The 21811-nt window shown below is 35.1% G+C and overlaps 1 protein-coding gene across 6 annotated transcripts in view; it reads left to right on the top strand.

The window, feature by feature from the left end:
• LOC113055440 (sarcolemmal membrane-associated protein-like) overlaps positions 1–21811 on the top strand; it is a 48568-nt gene that overhangs the window by 7534 nt on the left and 19223 nt on the right. For 4 of the 6 annotated variants that reach the window (XM_026221751.1, XM_026221752.1, XM_026221749.1 and 1 more), the window contains exons 2-11: positions 4707–4854; positions 6620–6692; positions 15408–15444; positions 16873–16935; positions 17745–17840; positions 17993–18064; positions 18151–18291; positions 18677–18814; positions 19521–19689; positions 19851–19901. In XM_026221751.1, coding sequence (XP_026077536.1) covers positions 4707–4854; positions 6620–6692; positions 15408–15444; positions 16873–16935; positions 17745–17840; positions 17993–18064; positions 18151–18291; positions 18677–18814; positions 19521–19689; positions 19851–19901 — 988 coding nt within the window. Of the gene's footprint in view, positions 1–4706; positions 4855–6619; positions 6693–13336; positions 13692–15407; positions 15445–16872; positions 16936–17744; positions 17841–17992; positions 18065–18150; positions 18292–18676; positions 18815–19520; positions 19690–19850; positions 19902–21811 lie in introns of those variants that run through there. The other 2 variants (XM_026221754.1, XM_026221755.1) reach the window with 2 other exon arrangements.

Raw genomic sequence — 21811 nt, 5'->3', positions numbered from 1 at the left:
AAAAATCTCTTGTGCGAGCGCTGTTATCTAATGAGATCTTGTCAACAGAATTAATAATATTAGATGTGAGACATCTTAATTGGATCATATGTTATCTATGTAAATCCATGCTGTCATAATCTCTTAAATGTGAAGTTTTCAACGCCACAGAAAGCTCTGACATCTTCAGTGCTGTAAACTTAAAACTGAGTCGAGTTTATTCACCCTTTTAATCCATTGGTACGGAGATAAGACGCTCATACTACATTTTATATTTCAAACACGTATAAATCCCTATTTTAAGAAACTACACTGGATTTTTTTTTTACAAATCCTCGTGTTTTCTTCCAAGCCACTTGCTGGTGATCACTAAAATACCTACATACTTCATTTGGTTTCTAAGTAACTAAACACACTCTGTGATCTCCTTATTTGTAGCTTTTATATCAATCCCTGTTAAAATTTATGCTATTTAACGGGCATATATCTTCCATGAGGATCAAACCCTTCTCAATGCATGTTATGATGAACTTGACCTCATGACAAGTATGCCTATTATTAAGTATTATTTGTAGTTTATTTGTTAAAGTTATTCATTTGTTTTTGTTTAGCAAAATGAAGATTAAAAAAAAGAATACATTGAATATTTTCATTTAGTTGTTGGAAACAAACGGCGCTGCAATATATTATTGCACTTATGTTAAAGAAAAGCATTTAATTTATCAGTTAATAAAAAAAAAAAATATCAGCAATAATGCACATGCTGGTCATAATGTTCAATTGTGAATATGCCATTGCTTTCTTTTATTCATTGTAATTTAATACTCAACTAAAATGTTTGAATATTTGGTTTAAGTTTCTGTTACAGCTTGGAAGTTCAGTAGTCCATTTTAAATTAGTGGCATTTTAGTTCATTTTAGTTAATGATTTTAGAGTAAAATGGACTTAAATTAATAAACATAATCTGTCCTTGTCATTTTAAAATGACAATATATAGTTTATTTTTTCTTCTAAGACTAAAAGCCTTTTGAAATATTAAACCACACTTAGGCTCGAGACATTCTGTAGTCAGTAGGGAATTTTAAATCTCCACTGGGTCTGAGAAAACTGGCACTTTATCTGATTATAGTGAGATTTAAGAGATTTTTTTCTTAATTCAGTTTTACTTGCAAGCAGTTTTACACCCGTTTACTGTGTTAAAGTAGCGTTTACATGCATCACATTTCCAGCATGAAGGAGAATATTTAAGCTTTCCAGGTTCTTACCGAAAGGTACTTTATTGTAGTGGTCGACCGATATATCGGCCTATGTTTGGCATTTTTCAAATATCGGCATCGGCCGATAAGTTTTATGCTTGGCCGATGTGTTCAAGGGGGACTTTTATTTTGATGGCACTAGATCGCTGCACCTGAACAGCTCACATTCTCCCTTTGATTTACTGTTTATCCTTTTATATGGATAAAAGTCTGTCTAATAATGAGATAGAACCAGTAAACCAATGAATTAATATATACAGAAAGTATTATAATGATTGCTTATATATTATTAGTAATAGAAAGGCAATCATTATAATACTTTCTCTTTTGCGTCAGCATTAAGCAAATACGACATTAATAATATTAATGTAATTTTCTCTGTTTGCTGTATGTCAAATGAGTGTTACTCCGGCTTTATTACTTTTTTTACTTTTTAATTATATTTTTATTCAATATTTATTTGTGAAAAATACTTTGTCATCTAAAGTATAAGTATTTTTATTTTACACATTTATTTTTTAATCCATTGTCAAATGTCTATTGGCTGAAATGACTAAAGGAGACTTACACTGACCGTATGATGTGAGGTTTTCTACTACTTTGACTAGAAAACAGAAGAACTGATTGAGCTCAACAAAATCTAAATGCAACTAGCTGAAATAAAACCATCTTTGTGAAAAACATATGGTTTATTTTGAGAAATAGTTGAAGGCAAATATTAAGACATTTGTATTTAATTTGTTGATATTGCATATGCATTACTGTATTAGTTGTCTTGTATCTGACAGCTCCCTAAACAGGTGTAACCTTCCAACTAGTGTAGAAATCTCTTGATTAAACCATTCTAGTTGATGCTCCGCCTCCTCCTTTCCCATGATTCCTTTTAATTATCATTGTTGGAAGTGTTAATTGCACAAATCTTCTCTACCCAGTGTAATACTGCCTTTCTCTACAGCTTATATAAAACCTGAACTCAAAATAGTTCCAGTCTGCACATGGACTCAGTTAGGTAGAATATAAAGAGATTTCTTCTAGGAGGATTGATGACCTTCACGCTGTTCTCAGGAGCACTGGCATCTGTTAGAGATGTGCTGAATAAGTTCAAGTCAGATTTGTGTTAGAGGCAGAAGCCTAGTGTCCGTGCCGATTCTCTTTGGGGATGCTAATGTGCTCCTTGACGTTGGGATGTGGGGGTGAATCCCTGACAGTAAAATCAGCCCTCTCTCGTTCCCTCTTCTGTATTTCACTCACCCACTGTGTAGTAGCCTCTTGACAGTCACTGTGACACATGCAGGTGCATTAGTGAGGTGTCCCAGCATATTTAATCAATATTTAACACACCAGCTGTTGATAAATAAAGGCTTGACTATATAATCATAGCTTAGGGATCATACATGAAGTATGGCTTGTGGAAAAAAAAGAATTGTAAAGTAGTTTGAAGTTCATCTGAAACAAAATAATACTCTATTTCTATTTTAAATTACAGTTGAATTATTACAGTTGCAATAGATTTGAGTAAATTTAATAAAATAATTTTTGTTGTTGTTGCAGTTCAAAACTAATATATGACTAAATATATTTTTTGACCACGTCATGAAACCCTAATAATATCAATAATAATCATTTTTAATTATTAAAATAAAACCGTTTCAATAATAAATTTACCTATTTGTTACCTTCATGCCACATGATCATTAACCAACATCAGAGAAGCCAGAACATTGTTAAATTATTATTATTTGATGAAAATATTTAGTCATAAATAAGGGATTTTGCTGGCAAACATGTTTGGGAATCCCTGCATTAGCTTAAAACTAATTCAGTTGTATTTTATAATATTACATGCATTTATACGTTCATTAAATAATTCGTAACATATCAGAAGATAGTTTGTTAATATTTAATAGAAGTATAAAATATTAGGCTAGTCTTTTTGCTTATAATATTGCTATCATGTAGTGCTGCCTATCCAATTTCGTCATGTTTCATTAATCTCACCTTAACTCAGTTCCTGCTTATGCATGAGTGACATTAACATTTTGGGCTTTCAGAAAATAGAACAAATGTAAAACATAAGAGATCTGCCACCACAATAACCTCAGAATACAGTCAGCACAACTGTTAGCAAGCGGAAATAGGAGGGAATACGCTGTATCATTTGTTTCTCCATTTTTTTCTCGTTTGCTTGTACACTTACTAGTTCAGTTTTTATTTTAAGTCACTAAGGAAAGTTGAAGCACTGTATGTAACATCCCGCTAAATGTGGCATATCAAACCTTGAGCTCATGTGAACCAGACGCAGATCTGCCTGTGCATGCATTGTTTCTGGCCTAATTCTCTATGCACATGAGCTAATCTGTGTATTTTCTAAATGAGCTGGTTGCTTATGAACAGATGCATCACCAATGTCATGCCGTCTTCATGCCAAATTACACGCAAGACAAACACAGATATCACTTCGCTATGATGGAGGATGTGACTGGCTCGATTATATGACCAATCAGTAGCATAATGTGAGGTAAAATGCTTGTAAAAAAAGGAAGCATGAGCGGTTTCCTCAAAGTCAGGTTTGTGGGTCTTATCAAGGCATAAGCTTGATCTGGGTGCATTGAAAGAGACAGCGTTCATCCTCTGGCTTAACCTGATGAACCTGTTAGCAGCGATGCCCACATGTGACGCCTGGCGTGGGATGCTGGTGTTGAGTGGAGATAATGAATGTCACTCATACTAGATTTGTGTTTGACAGTGAGTCTATTCATCCAGCTGAGCGAGGGAGTTCAACAGAGTACACCAAACAATTACAATTCATGACGGCTCAATGCCACTCGATGTTTTTATTTATTTATTTATTTTATATGTGCGTACCTCAAACCGATCATGTGGTTTAGTAAATGAGTCGAGAGCTTGCCGTCAACACGTAAAGGACAGTATTTGTTATTTACATTTTTTATATAGTGTTAATTTTTATCTGTTAGTAATTTTAGGACTTAAACTTATTTCAGTTAAATGCAGCGGTTCTAATTTTATATTTTTTGTATTCGTGTAGTTTCAGTTTTAGTAATGTCATTGTGCTTTTGCCATTTTGTTAAGCTTTTTTTAAATTTTAAATGTAATATTTTTTGTAATTTAAAATTTTTTTTTCATTGGCTAAAATGTTTTATTAGTTTAACGATAACAGAACTAAGGCACTAAGTGTATAATTTTACCAGTCTAGTTAAAGTAAAGGTTTTATGTTTCGCTGTTGCCTTAAGAATGCGTTCTTCTAACTTGTATTGTAAAAGTGAACCTTTCGACCTCTATAAACTCTTTGCCCTGCATTAAATGTAGTTGATTGTTTCACCTCGTGGTCATTGCAAGTACTTCCTCTTTTTAAGCATCGCTGTCTTGAGGCCAGGACGTTTGTTCTGCGCTCTTCAGTGTAGTGCTGTTTTTGACGCATTGCTAATCTTTGGGTCTCTCCTCTCTTCTCAGTTCTATCTCCAGGACACCAAGAGCAGCAATGGCACCTTCATCAACAGCCAGCGTCTGAGCCGGGGGTCGGAGGAGAGCCCTCCCTGTGAGGTGCTCTCCGGTGACATCATTCAGTTTGGGGTGGATGTGACGGAGAACACCCGGAAAGGTGAGGAAAGCCTGTCGGTGTTAGCAGCGATAATCATAATGTGTTTATATGTAATGCAAGTGTGGATGTGTAAATGTTCCTTTCTAGATATGAAACTCTGCTTTATTTTTATTTTTTTATATATATAATACATTAAGATTTTAGAATATTATTAATATTATGAAGAATATTATGTATTGTAATATATAAAAGTTAAATTTTTGTTTAAATTATTTTATTATAAAAATAGTTTTTTAGGCTTGTATTTTAGTTTTATTTTGTGTGATATTGGCTCTGGTGACAATGTTGAAAATCATATTGTATAAAAAAAATGTATGTAAAAAAAAAAACCTTATTATAAACAAACATAACTATTTTGTGATATATATAGTTATTGTGAAATAAAATTACGCATTTCGCGATAAGAGTTTGATCGTATCATTAACCCTTATTATATTATTAATAGAGATGTACTGATGACCTGTCCGAGGGAAATGAAATGCTGTGTGATATTTTGTTTGCAAGTTGTTTTATTGCCGTCTTTCCATGTTTGAAACACTGATTTAGCGATTAGATGACGCATGATATGTTCATTCATGTTTATTTTGCATTCAAACTAGTCGTAAAGAGGAAGAGATGATGATGATGTTTGAACTGAGGCGTTTATACAGCGATCTATCGCTTGCGTCCCATGAAAGAGCATCAAGACGACATTTATCATTCGAATTTCCTGAAACAAAAAGCACATCATTTGAACGATAAATTGAAAGTAACAACATATAAACCTGGAAGTTTCCAGTGAAGTTCCACTCGCATTTCTAAATGCAAAAGAAAGGCAGCCTGTTACATTATTACATACTGCACTTTTGTCATATGCTGTAATGCAGAGACGGGCTTTTGAAACCCAAGAGCGCTGACCGGTTGTTGCTCTAAATGTGTCGTAACTCAAGTATATGCAATGGGACACTTTCACAATCACATACACATGCAAAGGAACTTACCCTTTAGAGCAAATGAAGGCAAATAATACTTCATAACAAAACGAAAGTACATATGAACAGGAAAACCTGTATTTTAACTAGGGATGCACGATATTGGATTTTGGCCGATATTCGATATGCCGATATTTTCTAAATAATTTTGGCCGATGCCGATACCGATATCGATATATATACAAATATATACTGATATATTTACAAATATATACTGATATATTTAAACTTTAATTTTACTGAAGATAAATCCATGTATCTCTTCTGTATTGATTCTACCATAAATTTATTATTTTACAAATGTAGACAGACATTCACATCTGAAAAACAGGTCAATTATTTCACTTGGAGAATATCGGTTTGGCTCATCGGCAGAAATATTCATATCGGCCGATACCGATAATGGTCATTTTAAGCTTTTATCGGCCGATACCGATGTTGTGCCGATATTATCGTGCATCCCTAATTTTAACTGGTGAGGTATTGAAAGTAGATTCCAGATTTCTTTGGAAACTTGGTTCCTGTCACATTTGGATGTTGTGTGTTTAAGTCTTTGGGTTAATGGAGCACAAGTTGGCTGCGTCTCATCGGAGCATCAGGAATTCTTATCAGTCTCTGGATATTTTTATTTATTTATCATAAAACACTCTTTTTTTTTTAAGACATGTGAGCTTCTTAGACGGCCTCACATGGCCTGTTCCTGTTTGTGTTAACCTGTAGCTTTGTTTAAAAGTTTTTTTTATTAAATATTTTTTCAGTCATGCATCCCTTATTCATGTTTCTTTTGTTTTTAGTCACTCATGGCTGTATAGTGTCGACCATCAAGCTCTTCTTACCAGATGGCATGGAAGCTCGGCGGCGTTCAGAGTAAGTCCTCTTAAAGATTATTTTATATCTTTTTTGGTGGTTAATCTCGCAAATAGCTTCTTCGCTCGACCTGGTGAGATATTCCTTAAGGTAGCTTATGCTTACAAGCTTTATCACTTCTAAAAACATGCACATAATGTGTTAAAATCTCTTAAGAGCTGAGGCTTACAGCTACTGATTCCACTGATTCACTTGACCAGAACAATATTTGCCTGTGCTTGTTCAGAGGAAATGACGTGTGGGGTGTTAGTTTGAATGTTAGTGGACAAATGTTGTATGACAGGTATTAGTAGAAGAGCAGATCTTGCTGGTTTTTGTTTCATGGTTGGACCATTTCCTTCATTTTTGATAAATTTCTCGGTTGTTTAGCAAATGCAAATTGCGTATTTGCATGTATAATCTCACCACATGTCACAATGATACCGTTTTTCTATTTAGGCAAAGTCTATTTATTTAGAAGAATACTTTAAATGAAATCCAGCGTAAGATTTATTGACGGCATGCATGTTTCTCACCACAGAAAATAATGTCAGAGAACAGACACAAATCAGAATAATTTACAGAAATGAAAAATATAAAAATGAACAAATGTTTAAATGTTTATAAATGTCTTTGTAATGTTGTTTAATGTTGTTTCACGTAGTTTAATTTTTATAAACCAAAAAAAGGCGTCTACATTATTTTCTATGGTTGTTGCATGGTACTCAAATTGTATTCATCCTAGTGTTAGTATAGCTTAAAATAAAAGATAATTGTAAATAAATAAATAATAAAATTGTTATTTACCTCGAAGTACAAAAAAAAAGTTATATACAAAAAAAAAAATCTATAAACTATATTGACATTTTTAAAAAGGCCTCATCTCGTGTGTGATTCACAGTTATAGATTTTTGATTGGATTTTTGCGATGCTGCATGAACACCAGACTGTCTGAGACGAGAGATAAGCACAGGCACCGTAGGGGTCTCGAGGGTCTCATCCGCCTCCATCTGCTCCATTTCAACAGCATTAGTCTGAGTGTCACCAAATCCAGACAGCTTTAATTACTAAGAAATCTGTGTATATGTCAGCCAATAGGCCTGTCACGATAACAACTTTTTGTTGTGCGATAATTTGCTCCTGAAATAATTGCGATAAGCGACATTATTGAAATTTTAATATATAATCATAATGAGGAAAGGAAAACATTTTTCATTTGTAAAAATATTTAGATCATGGAAATGAAGTATCAAAATATTAGATACCTTCAACTTCAAAATGTGAAAAGTCCCCCCCCAAAAAAAGGATATTTTTTAATTTCTGCAGAATTTTCCCAGACCTTAATTCTCTGTAAATGAAGGGTGCACACTATTGCTGAAAAACACAATGACTACTTAGCAGTCAGATGTCTGTATGCATAAAGGCACAGATCCCTAAACAAGATCATATCATGTAGAAGCATGTTTTAAATTAGAACTAGCACCTCATGACTACACGTTATGTACGAGAAGCTGCAAAAGACACAGGCGCAAGTGGAATGTACAAAACAAGGTGATTTTAATTTTTAAGTGAATATAATTGGCGTCACAAAAAATTGAATGTACATTAAAAGATGTACCGGTATTGACCTGCTATCCTGGTTGCAGAGCCAAGTGGTCGTGTAGTTAGTAATCTGATGCTTGACACTTCTGGTGTTTATTGTTTTCATGATTGATGGTTTTGTTGACGGAAGGGATTTCCTACCACTGTATGAATGCTATGTTTGACTGTGTATGTATCACCGGGCAATAAAAATTGTTTAACGGAAGGCATCCGTGAAGCAGATGGCTCTTGTGCCTCGAGTGCTGGCAGGACCTGTTCAACTCCATTCACGTGGAAACAAGGGCATCTGTGCTGTTTTGGGGTCTTTAAACGTTTTTTACGGCTCTCTTCGTTTAACGTGGAAGTGCTTGCTGAATAAAGATGACGCTTAATGTGAGCACGAGGAGATGGCAGAGAGCATCATATACACTGGCAGGGATGAGGTCTCGGCTGCTGGCAGACTGTGTCTCTGAATACACCCTGTGGCTCGATGCATTAATGACTGAACTTTATTTCTTTACTCTTAACCCTCTCTGTTAGGACTGGCTCAGGGATTCTTGACCCGTTTAATAATTGACTAGTCTGTTAATGGCAGCTCAGCTAGTGAATTTATATGGATTCTTTTTTTTATATTTTATATTTTTACAAAAATGTGTGTGTTGTGTGTGTAAAACTGTTTTTAAATGGTCTATTATTTTTCATATGTATAAATATTTATACAAATATTTTATTATAAAGTATATTAGTAAAATATTTGTTTTACTGAATAATACATATAAATTGCATGAATTAATGTATTTATAGGCACACACACAAATTTATGTATAATTTAATAAATATACTGTTTGTATTTTACATACAAAACCAACAGGTCTTGTGTTTGGGTGCACTTTGGATTCCCTGTAAGCTATAATGGTGATTTGGTAGGCGATTGGTAGGTTTCATTTACGTTACATTTACATTATAGCCGTGGATATGAGACCTTACTATTTACCATTCATTCTGTCATCACCACTATAGCTTACAGGGAAGTGCACTCAAACACCAGACCTGTTGGTTATTGGAGGATCTTCTATTTCTGGTCTGTTAAATGCATTAGACATTTTGCAACGAGCCTTCACGCGTGCTGAGTGAGTGAGCGCCTTAGGGCCGTTCACATATAACGCCTAAAAACGCGTGGAAAACGCTAGGCGCGTCTTTCTCCTCCTTTCCAAAGCGCTCGGGCAGAAGCGCCCCTGAGGCGTCTGTCTTTGCTAAGCAACAATGATGTGCTGCTCTCTCAATGAAGACTCGGAAATTTCAGTAGAGGATAAATGGATTTGCAGCTCTAAAAATCGCTTGCAGTAGGCTAGCTCTGCTACTAAATATATTTCAAAATTGCAATCCATATACAACTATGATCAGCTGCTCCTTCATCTTGGCTGAGCTTTCAACGTTGTTACGGGAAAGGATGAAGCTGATTATTTAGTTCTTGTCACATGACCCGCAGTGCGCTTGCGGCATTCTGAAAAGTTGATGTTTTGACATTTTGCTGTATCTAAAACGTACCGAACCGAACCGTGACATCAGTGTATCGTATCGAACCGTGAATTTTGTGAACCGTTACACCCCTAATATATATATATATATATATATATATATATATGTGTGTGTGTGTGTACTTTTATTTGTCACAAGCAGGTTGATGATGCTAGTGCTTCACAAATTATTTACTTGTTTTATATGAGTCATTTGTAGTTTCACAAGCTTACTGTCCCATCTCCGTTCACTCCACTCCCAATTTTCTCATCCTCTTGGCCCGTTCAGCAATCATCAGCAATCAGTTGTGTCCCATGAAGGCAGTGGAGCTCTTTGGATGAGCTATCGACCCCTTTGCATGCTCACTTCCAGTTTGTGGATGTATTTATAGAAGCCACACGCATCTAGTTGAGCTCTTGCCTTTGGAGCCCAGCCAGGGCAGTAGAGATTTGTGTTTGGGGTTAGCGGCATGTGTCTGTGCCCTCTTCGGTTTATTAGAAGATGCATTCGAGGGATTGCTGTACATGCTTATGGTCAGGGCTTTTAGTTTCCATTCGAGGTCAAAAAGGCAGCATGAAAAATTGTTTCTCTAAAAGCATTACGTCCCACTAGCCTGCTGAAATTCTTTCCAGCTAGTCGACAAAAGACATCTGCTTAAGAAATCTCCCCTTCATTCAGAGTTTCTCAGCAAAATGCCTTCACTCTTTCCACATGATGATGTCCGCTTAGCCTCTTTCAGATAGATCTGAATTGTTGCTCTGTGAGTAGGGATGGATAGATTTATTGAAGGACGGAAAACGAGAGAGATGTGATCGTCATCGAGGGCTGGGCCGCTTCTGATTGCTTTTATTTTCCATCTGGAGGGCGAGAAAGTCAAGCACTGGATGGAGATCTCCCATTTCCTCCATTGGGTAAACTCGATTTCTTTCCCATTGTAATTGATCACAGATTGCAGAAGAACTGCACAACTAGAACTGGAACATTGTTTCCACTTTATTCATTGGAAATGTAATGGGTTTCCAATGTGCCAATCATACTTTATTGGTTTCCCCAGTGGCCTGTTTAATTTCTGCATGTTATTCTGTACAGTCCTTTTTGACTGTGATACTGGAATAAAAGCTGTTTTGCTATTATTTTGTTAAATCTTTTTTAAACCAATGATGAATCTTAACATTTTTTTTTCTTAAAAAGCCACAATTTCGGACTTACTGATCCAAACTGTTCCTCGTAGCTGTATTTTAGACAGCAGATATGTTCAAATTAACTGTAGTTGACATTCACAGAAGTGCAGTCTTAAATGAGGCCTTGTAATTTAATATGTGACTCGTTTGGTTTTATCAATGACTGAAGGGTTGGTATGGCTATTTTCGTCATGAGTCTGTCATCAATGTTTAAAAAAATATATATATAATTTAGATAATAACCTGTGGTTTATCATTTTCTATCTGCTTTTCCAAATGCCAAATATTGAAAAAAGTCACATTAATTTGTTTAATCAGTAGTTTTAAATAACAAAATGCTTCTCAATTCAGTTTAGAGTGTTTGTTGTGGCTCTGTTGATATCTGCAAGTCTTCATGAATTATCAGTGAGCCCATGACTGCCATATTGAAACAAAAACCTCTAAAAATGGTGTGTGTGTGTGTGTGTGTGTTTGTGTGTGTGTGGCTGTAGGCTTGGAACAGGAGAGTTACTGTGACTCATCTCTGTATTACATAAACACACTCACAAGACACCAAGCCTGAAGCTACTCAATGCTCTAGTGAGATGTGTTGATATCTTAAATGTTCTGAACTTCAAATTAAAGAATTAGAAATAGAATCATGCCTACATATTTTTAAGTATACACTAGGGTTGTGACAATGATTACATTTTCCCACCGGTTAATCAACGTTAATACCGGTGTCACAGGGGGATGAGGGTTTTTCCTCACTTTCCTTCGCTTTTAAATAGCTTAAAAATGCCTGTGCGCATTTTACTTTCACTTTCAAATCCGCGTTGATTACTTGAATGGACAACAAAGCAGAACAAACTCACTTAACGTTACATTAAACATTTTTATAAACCAAAGAAATAATAATGCACCTAAGAAATATAAAACGTTTATTAGCAAAACGCATAAGAAAGCTTGGAGGCATGGCATACATATTGATGTAAAAAAAAATATTTGTAATTGTAGTGTCTGTTCTCTAACTGAACTAAATTATTTTTATTACTATAATTAAAAAAAAAAAAAAAAATCTAAATGATGGTGCCGCATTGAGCAACAACATCGAGCAAATCCATCTATCCAAACATACACGCATCTATACATGTATATTAGGGATGTCAATGATTAATCGATGATAGATTAATTGTCGATAAGAGATGCAAGCAATTAAAGCTATCGATGGTCGGTTAACCGATTTAATGTTGGGCTGCTTGCAGCTCGTGTACAATAAAACACGTGCATCATTCATTCTTATTGTACAAATTAGGCTTCAAATGATTTAAACTTTAAAAGTTCATTAAAATAGAAAGAACACAAAGTTCTTAAACATGGAAAGCAAAAGAAATGTAACTGTCATTTCACCAGATAATTATTTAATATTGTACACTTTGCAGGACACACGACAGGCTATCCATTCCTACAACTTGCATACAATATTAAATAATTGTCTGTTGAAATTACTTGGTTACTACATTTCTATTGCTTTCCATGTTGAAGAACTTTGCGTTGTTTCTATTTTAATATACTTTTAAAGTTTAAATCACATTAACAGCCTAATTTGTACATTACGAATAAATGATGACGCATTTATACACGATCACTGTCACGCACAACCTCACGCTTTAATAGCTTTGATCGATTGCATCTCTTTATCGACAATTATTCAATCTTTGATTAATCGTTAACATCCCTAGTTTGAGTATATATTTGACGTAGTAAATTTTCTCAAACGAAATGGTGTAAAGTGGCTGAAAATACTCATTATATTAAATGTATGCATTTAGCAGATGTTTTTATCCAAAGCGACTTGCATTGCATTCAGGCTAACAATTTTTACCTAGCATGTGTTCCCTGGGAATCGAACCCACAACCTACCACTTGAACCACAGGAACAATATTGAGATGCAGACATTAAAACACTGTGTCCCTTAAGTTTGAGTTTGTGTAGTAGATGAAACTATGGCACAAGACACACAGAGCATGCAGACATATGAGCCACATATGCACTAAATCCCTGTCATCACATTCATTTCTGCTGTGTGATGGGCTGTTAGATTAATGCATGCTGATCAAAAATATCTTGGGATTATTTGTTGCCAATTTCCCCATTATGTACAGTATGCATATATACCACACAGATATTAGTAAGGTAGTATGCTGTTCCAAATACAACCTCTTTCTGCGTTACATTAGAGTATACCACATTTATAAGGATGTTTGTTGATCACTATTATGGACTTCCCCCATGTCTGCTGGAATGCTCTCCAACCCGTCGTCTTTGTTTCATTGCACGAGTTAGTGAGCCAATGCCGTAGGGTTAGACAGCCAGAGGAACAGGTTCTGCTACTATTATCCCGCCTGAGTTTCTCTGCGTATGAAAATTGGAAGCTCTTCAGATGGGTTTGGAGCTCCGAGGGACTTTGGAGTGTTTTATTTCAGAAGAGTCTGGAACTATCACATGACGAGCTCTTGAACTTTGACCGCTGTTAGAGGCGTGGATGGTGTCGGACCGTGTGGAGCGGACAGAACCGCACTGTTTTGATTTTGCGTACGCGACGAGGATCCTGCCATGTCATCGAGCTGCTAAAGACAGCATGACCACATGTTTCTTCTGCAAAGTGCCTGAAAGTAAAATCTCAAGAAGCGATGACTGACAGAAATCTGCTCCTCTGATGGGTGTCGCGCTATAAAGTCTACGTTTCGTACGTTTCAGGTAACAAGACTTTTCCATGCAGGCTTTGAAGCAATGGCGCAGTATGTGGGGAAAATGCTTGACGTGAATTGTATCAAGCAGGAAGTTTTTATATGGGTGTGTGTTGTCGAGCCCAGAACTATTTACTCATCATTCCTCTCTCTACATGTTTTATAATACACCCATCTGGATAACTGGTCTTTAATATAGCTTTAAGGCTGGTCATTTAACAATTAATAAACTTAATCATTGTGTTTCTTTGAACAATGAAACACAATGATTAGTGATCACATGCTGATTTTTATTATTATTATTTTTACAGATGTGGATTAATGCTTTAATGATTATTTTCTTGTTTTATAATTTTTTTAAATTTAATTAAATATTTACTTTTTATTGTTTTATTAATTAAATTTTAATTTGACTGTTATTTTTAAATGTAATTTAATTTTATTATTTTTATGTTTTATTTTAATTTGACTTATTAAAGTAATTATTTTACTATTTGTTTTTATTTATTTTATTATAAAAGCTTTTTATTGGGGAAAATATTGTGTAACTTTTGCTGTATTTCTGTCCCTACGTGTATTTATGCAACGTTTATAGCATCATATTTGGCCTGGATTGGAATTTTGTAGAATCTTTGTCATGTTTGATCAGAATGTTTTGTTGGATAAAGAGGCATTGTTAGGCATGTTTTTCTAGTTCTTCAGGCTTTATGGTTTATCAGTTAATTTGTTCCATTTCTTCAGACTCTCTTTGGTTAGACTTCCTTTACAAAGTCCCAGTGACAGACAGCTTTTCATTATTCTGTTTCTGCCTGGATTCTCTCTAGAGCTCATAGTCCACAGGTATCACTGCTGACCTTTTGAACCCACAGACTTATGTGTGTAGATTAAGGGAAAGAAACTGTGTTTAAGTGCAGCTTTGGCAGCTAGAGAGCTGATGTGGAGGGACACAGCTGGAATCAGTCAGCAGATATCTGTGTTTTGATAAATAGTATGTCTGAGATTAATAGCTCTGAATTTCATGTCTTAATATGCTGTCGATTGTTGTTCTTTTTATTGGCCATATCGCAGTTCATGCTGTATATTACATTATGTAATGTATTACAAAGGCTGTAAGGATTTGGTGAGATGTGCTAGGGTAATTAGTTAAAAATTTAAATAATATATATAATAAAATAATAATAAAAAAGCTAATAGTGTTTTAATAACAGCTAAAATTGAAAGAAATATATTGATAAAAAATAACATTTTTTTTACTTAAATGTAACAACTAATTTCATATAAAATATAAATATAATAATAAAAACTAGTAATTCATAAAAACTATAACAGTATGTCATTGAGAAATAAAAATGGATAGAAACTACATAAACATCCTGAAAAAATATAAAAAAAGAAAATATAAAAATTTAAACAAATCAGAATGTTAATAAACACTGATACAAAATAGATTACAAAAAAAACACTGATAGGTTTAAGTACATCTGTGACATTTAAGAGGTTTTGATGTTAAAAGCAAAAAAGGTCAGTGAAACACAAGCTGTATCGCAAAGCCTCATCTCTCGAGCGGTGTGCTAATAGTTTAAAGTTATCGAAGGGCAGTACTGTAAAAGATTAACAGTGCAAACTTGAATCACGTGGGCTAGTAAATATTTGCAGCTAACTTTCCTCATGCATCGTGTCCTTAGACATCTTTATCAACCATTAACCATCTGTCTTTCTCTTCCAGTGTTGTTCCAGCACCACTGCCACTGGCTATTGATAAGGTAAGCGCTCACAACTGCCTTCATGCATTATATATATATATGAGGTTGTTTTTGTTCAAATCAAACAGTGGTCATCAATGAATGTTTTCCAGTTCATTATGTTCTTTTGTTTTTTGGATCTCAAACAGCATGTTGTCTCGAGGCAGCTCTCTTATGAATGCCATTGATTTCTAAGTCTTTGCTTTGAATCAACACCCTGTGTTATGTTGGCACGCTGCTCTCCCTCAGGCTGTTATATGGTGTATTTGTGAACACTCCTGGAGGTGGTCCAGATGAAGTTAGATAATGCAGTTATCCTCTCATGCCATGCTACGTGTGGGATGCCTCTGTGGAGCTTTAACAGGGAACAGTTTAGTTGTGTATTGATTTATTCCCAGAGCAGAGGTGTCTTCCTTTAGAAGTTTTAAATATGTACTCATGCTGAATCATGTTCGTGTTTAAACGGAAATATAATAGCAGTTTTCATTGTGTGCTTTTTGGTGCATCAAGAGTCAAATGCTTTTACTGACACCATGCAGACACCACTAGACAGTACATGCTGTCTTTGTATTATGCATTACTGAAGTGATTTGTTTAAGGCAAGGTTTTTTGAAGTACATTGACCATTTGAAAGTTTGTTACTCTTTAATTAATGCATCCAAAAATATACTGACTGAACTCTTGAATGATATGCATAGTTTTTGAGCTAATATTGCTCACAAGTTGTGACTCTGCTGTCGCGGGTTTTGAATGTAGGAGCCTTAAAGTGAAGTACAATAATAATGAATGTTTAGTGGAGTGTGTTTCGAATTCAGTCAGAACTTTTAACTTGAGCAGATTGGATTAGGAAACACAATTGTTGAATGACGTCAGTCTGCAGAGTGATGACATCATCTGCAACTGTGATGATGACAAAATCATTACATCATCGCTCAGAGACACCATCTGTTCTAATGAAGACCGTGTGGATGGACTGGTGTTCGCCTTAAACCACATATAGCACTGCTATATCTGACCGCAGCATCTGAGGCTGTCAGTATAAGAATACTGTGTGAGTGTCTCCTCATGTGGATTCAATAAACGTAACTAGACTTGAGTCACGATTTCATTATTTGGATTGTTAGTGTTACAACTGCTAGGAATGAGGCAATTCAATTTAAGAGCTACAAGGTCTCTATTCTTTTAGACTGGGACCATCCAAGGTTATTTGCCAGTTTTCACCTTTTCAGAAGATGTTGTTTCTTTTGGTGCTGGTTTTATTTTTTATTTCATTTGATTTTTTTTTTTATTTAAACTGTGCTGCTGATTCAGATGCATCAAGGACAGCATGTGAAAAGATGCTCAGTCGTGTTTTATTGAGGCATGCAGATACATGTACACTGCATATACACTGTGTGCAGATATCTCCTTTTCACAGTTTTTATTATTTATTTTATTTCTGTTATGCAGGTGTCTGCAAATACACCCAGTATGTATTCTCAGGAACTGTTTCAGCTCTCCCAGTACCTGCAGGTATGGAGCAACTCTGACCTCTACTGGCCATCTAAAGACATTAAGAGTTCAAATGTGAAGATGCATAGTGAGATGTTCGTCTGTTCAGTGAACTGTCCTGAAAATATGAAATGTACTTATATAGGAGTATTGTTATTAATCAGTATTAGTTTTATTATTTTTCAAATGAAAGTAGTATAAACTATATATAGTCATGCTCTACCTCCCAAAAATACTAATATACTTAAAAAAAAAAAAATCTAAATATATTATATTTTACAGTGTATATAAAATATTTTAGTATGTTACTGTTTTTTTCTTTGTAATCATTTATATTATTATTACACTATATATGTATATTATAATAATCAAATGTGATTTAGTTTAAAGTTTGGAGTCTCCGATAAGATTTGAATGCTTTTGAAAGAAATACGGACCAAGGCTTTATTTATGTAATGAACTATACAGAAAAAAAACTAATATTTAGAAATATATTTTTTAATTTTAAGTAACTATTTTCTATCTGAATATATTTTAAAATAGAATTTATTTATGTGATGCAAACTGAATTTTCAGCTGCCATTACTCCGTTCTTCAGTGTCACATGATCCTTCAGAAATCATTCTAATATGCGGATACACACTTAATATTATTCTGGATTATCAAGATTAAAAAGAACAGCGTTTAATTAACAATATTGCAGTCTTTACTCTCACTTTTGCTCTATTGAATAAGTCCTTGCTGAATAAAAGTAAACATTTTGAGTAGTATAAATATCGTTATGCATATTAGAAATCAGATAATGTTGATGTTGTGTTTGTGTCCTTCAGGAGGCCTTACACAGAGAGCAGATGCTGGAGCAGAAGTTGGCCACTTTACAGAGACTGCTGGCCAGCACACAGGAAGCATCTGAGAGCAGCTGGCAGGTACATCACAATTAAAGAGGAGACCGCTTTTATTATTCAGAACAGATGGCTTTCAATAGGCAGGTTTAGTAGTGCTCAGAATATGTTACAGTTATGCCTGTTTATTCCACTGTATTTAATTGATGGCATGATCTGTTCATGTGTCTATCCAGGCTTTAATCGATGAAGACCGGTTACTCTCTAGATTGGAGGTGATGGGGAATCAGTTGCAAGCATATTCCAAAGTAAGGCCCCGTGTCTGCTTTGAGTATTAGGATGTGTGCTGACACAAACATAGTTCCCGTTTCACCAAAGCATGTTGTTTTCTCAGAACCAACCAGAAGATGGTATCCGAAAGGAGCTTGTAGCCTTAACAGAGGACAAACACAATTATGAGACGACAGCCAAAGAGTCCCTGAAGCGGGTCCTTCAGGAGAAAATCGAGGTGGTTAGGAAGCTGTCTGAGGTGGAGGTAAAAACGCATTTAACTTTAGAATTAATGCCTTAATAAGAGCTATTCTAGAGAGCTGTGTTTTTATATATATACATGCTGCATTTACTTAATTTTATAGACAGAAAAAGCAGCAATATTTTGAAATATTACCGTTTAAATTTACTTTTTTGTATTTGAATATATATTTAAAGTATCATGCATTTTCAGTCTTAAATGTCGCATGATCCTTCAGAAATCATTCTAATATGATGATTTGCTGTTAATGATAAAGCCATACGCAAGTTGGAGTCTGTGCATATGGATTTTACCATGGTAAAGGAAGTTTTCGATGTTAAACATCATGCCTAGTTATATCCATGTTTTCTGTTGTATTTGTTGCAATTGATCCGTTTTTGTGTTGCAGAGGAGTTTGAGTAACACCGAGGACGAGTGCACACACCTGAGAGAGATGAATGAACACACACAGGAGGAGCTCAGAGAACTCGCCAACAAATACAATGGAGCCGTCAATGAAATCAAGGATCTGACGGAAAAGATCAAGGCATGTCTGCTGTAAAACCTGTTAAATTGCTAAATCTTTTAAAGAAATAGTTCATCCAAAATGAACATTTGCGGACAGTTTACTCGCCCTCAGGTCATCCAAGATGTAGATGAGTTTGGAGAAATGTTGCATTGGATCACTTGCTTACCAATGCAGTGAATGGGTGCCGTCAGAATGGGAGCTGATTAAAACATCACAATAATCCACAAGATCAGTTCACATCTGGAAAAGTGAAAGCTGTGTGTTTGTAAGAAACAAATACATCAAGATGTTGTAGCTTTAAACTGTTGCTTCCAGCTAAAATTAAAGTCCATTATCCATAATATTGCTTTCTGTAGTGAAGAAGTCATCTTGTCTGGACTTTTTCACTTAGAGCAAGCAATATTATGCATTTTGGCCAGAAGCAATGTTTTAAAGTTAAAACATGTCAATAATTGATTTGTTTCTTAGAAAAATGCAGCTTTTCACTTTACAAGATGTTAACTCGTGGACTGGAGTGGTGTGGATTATTGTGTTTTTATCAGCTGTTTGGACTCTTATTCTGACGGCACCCATTCACTACAATTTATCCATTGGTGAGTAGGGGATGCATGTTCTCCAAATCTGTTCTGATGAAAAAACTAACCAATTTATGCCTTGTTTGGCCTAAGAAAATGTTAGTTAAATGCAAAACTCTTCCTTGACACTTTCCAACGTCTGTGTTCAGTTGGCAGAAGTCAAACAAGAGGATCTCACTCAGAAAGGCCTGAACGAGAAGAAAGAGCTACAGCTGAAGATTGAAGAGCTGGAGGATAAGGAGCAGGCGCTTCAAGCTCGAATCGAAGCTCTGCAAGCAGACAATGACTTCACGAATGAGAGACTAACGGCGCTGCAAGGTAAAACACACAAGCATCCTATATCTCTCTCAGTCGGGAACGGTGCACATCCTTATCACGCTAACTAAATATACAAAACGGGCTGAGGAGGAGCACCTGTCAGTATAGAGCTCTTGTTTTTATTTTCGGTCATCCCAAATCTTCTCGTTGTCGTTCTCCAGTCCGGTTAGAACAGCTGCAGGAGAAAAGCATAAAGGAGAACAACAGTTTAGGTGAGTTGGAGACGCATGCGTCTGCTAGTGTGCTGCTAACCTTGCATCGCCTCTTCCACTTAATCCGCATGGGAGCTCGCCTTTGGGTGCCTGGTTTTCATTTTTGGTTCTGTGCCTCTTTTTTTTTTTTGTCTGTCTGGCTTTGCTTCCGTTATGACCTGTCCTGTCTTGAAGGCTTCGATCTTTTGCACTGAGCATGTGTGTTCTGCACCTATGTATACAGTTTAGGACTCTTACTTGACTCACCCCCCCCCAAATTTGGCCGTTTCTTAATATTCCTCCAGAGGATTTGATTAATTAAGCATTATATGAGGAAGGTAGTCTGAACCAAGCTGGTGGACCTGTTTAGTTATTTATACTAGACTTCAGGACCAATCTTATTCTACCACTTTGCTAATTATTTATATTATAAGTGTCATTTAGTCAGTGTTGAATTAGGGTTGGCGCTAAACTCTGTGTCGGTGTCGCAGTAGAGTTTGAAACAGACCAGAAATCACTTGCTTATTTATATTCCTGAACCGGTTTCTAGGACTACATTCTCTGGCAATAATATGAGAGGCAAATGAAACTAGTGAAGTGGTGCGCCACAGACCACAAACCTTTTGGCAGAGAAGTTTGGCTCTCTGAACTGTGTCTTTATCTTTCATTTCCATGAAAGACACTGATCTCAGGAATGATTAGTGTAGTGTTACATGGGGTTTTCACTTCAGTAAGAACAGCCTGTGCAAAGCCACAAGTGACTGAAAACTTCAAAGATGCTATCGTTTGGCATCTAAAAGCGTGGTTGTTAAAGCACGGATTATGTACACTTCTTTTGCTGTAAGAGCATAAATGCACAGAAAACTGGCTTAAAGCTGCAAGATTTGGGGGAAAATGTACTTTTTGATTAAAAAAAAGTGATTGCAGTTGAAATTGTAATTTATTTTAGTTAATTAGTTTCTGGTTTTATGTGCTTGCTTATAGGGCTACAAAGTTTGCTCACAAATGTTTGATTAAATATCAATATGACTATAAAATAATAATATTATTTATAATCATAAATTGTCTTTGTTAATATTATTACTACTTCTAAATAAAAGAAAATTTAAAATATTGCTTCCGTAATGGTATTTTAATGTTAAAAAAATGTATGTATTAAAAAAGATAATACAACAGTTAACCAAATAAATGCAGTATTTTATTTTACAGACACTAATATTAGTAAATTTTTATGGCATTCTTAATATCTTTTTCAAACATTAAACAATAAAGCTCTTATTTTGAAAATGTTAGAAGATTCCGAGACACGTTCAGTGTTTTTGAAACTTAGGGAATGGAATCGTCTACAAAAACATACTTTTATTGTTATTTTAAATTTAATTTAATTTTTAGTTTTTCTTTTAATTATTTTTCTTATTTTTTCCTAATTTTCTTTTTTTTTTTAAAGTTTGCTGTGGTTGTTTGTAGGGCTGTACAATTTGGCTATAAAATTTTAAGTAATATAACCTTAATGTAATATTATTGTTGTTATTATTATTAGTAGTAGTAGTAGTAGCAGTAGTAGTAATTCTACTAAATAAACACAATTTACAAGGACTACTATTGTAATAATGCTGTAATATTTACTGTATAATAAAAAAGTTAAGTAATATAATCATAATTGTATAATGTACAACTATAAAATTGCTTTATGTACTGCCCCAATTTTTTTTTAAATGTTAGAGAGAGACATAATTTTGAGATTTTATTTGGAAGATTCCCATCCAAATTGAGTATTTCTGAAATCTATGAGGTGGAATCATCAGTCCCAGACCTCCATGTCAGGTGATTGACAGGTGTCAGTCAATCTCTTCAGGGCAGCGAGGCGTCTCCCGTCTGTGTCCGTGTCCCGCCCTCTGCATCTCTGTCGCCTCCATCTCATGTTGTATCCT

The sequence above is a fragment of the Carassius auratus genome, chromosome 36 (assembly GCF_003368295.1).
Source record: "Carassius auratus strain Wakin chromosome 36, ASM336829v1, whole genome shotgun sequence".
Taxonomy (NCBI): domain Eukaryota; kingdom Metazoa; phylum Chordata; class Actinopteri; order Cypriniformes; family Cyprinidae; genus Carassius; species Carassius auratus.
This window is presented reverse-complemented; position numbering and strand designations above follow the sequence as displayed.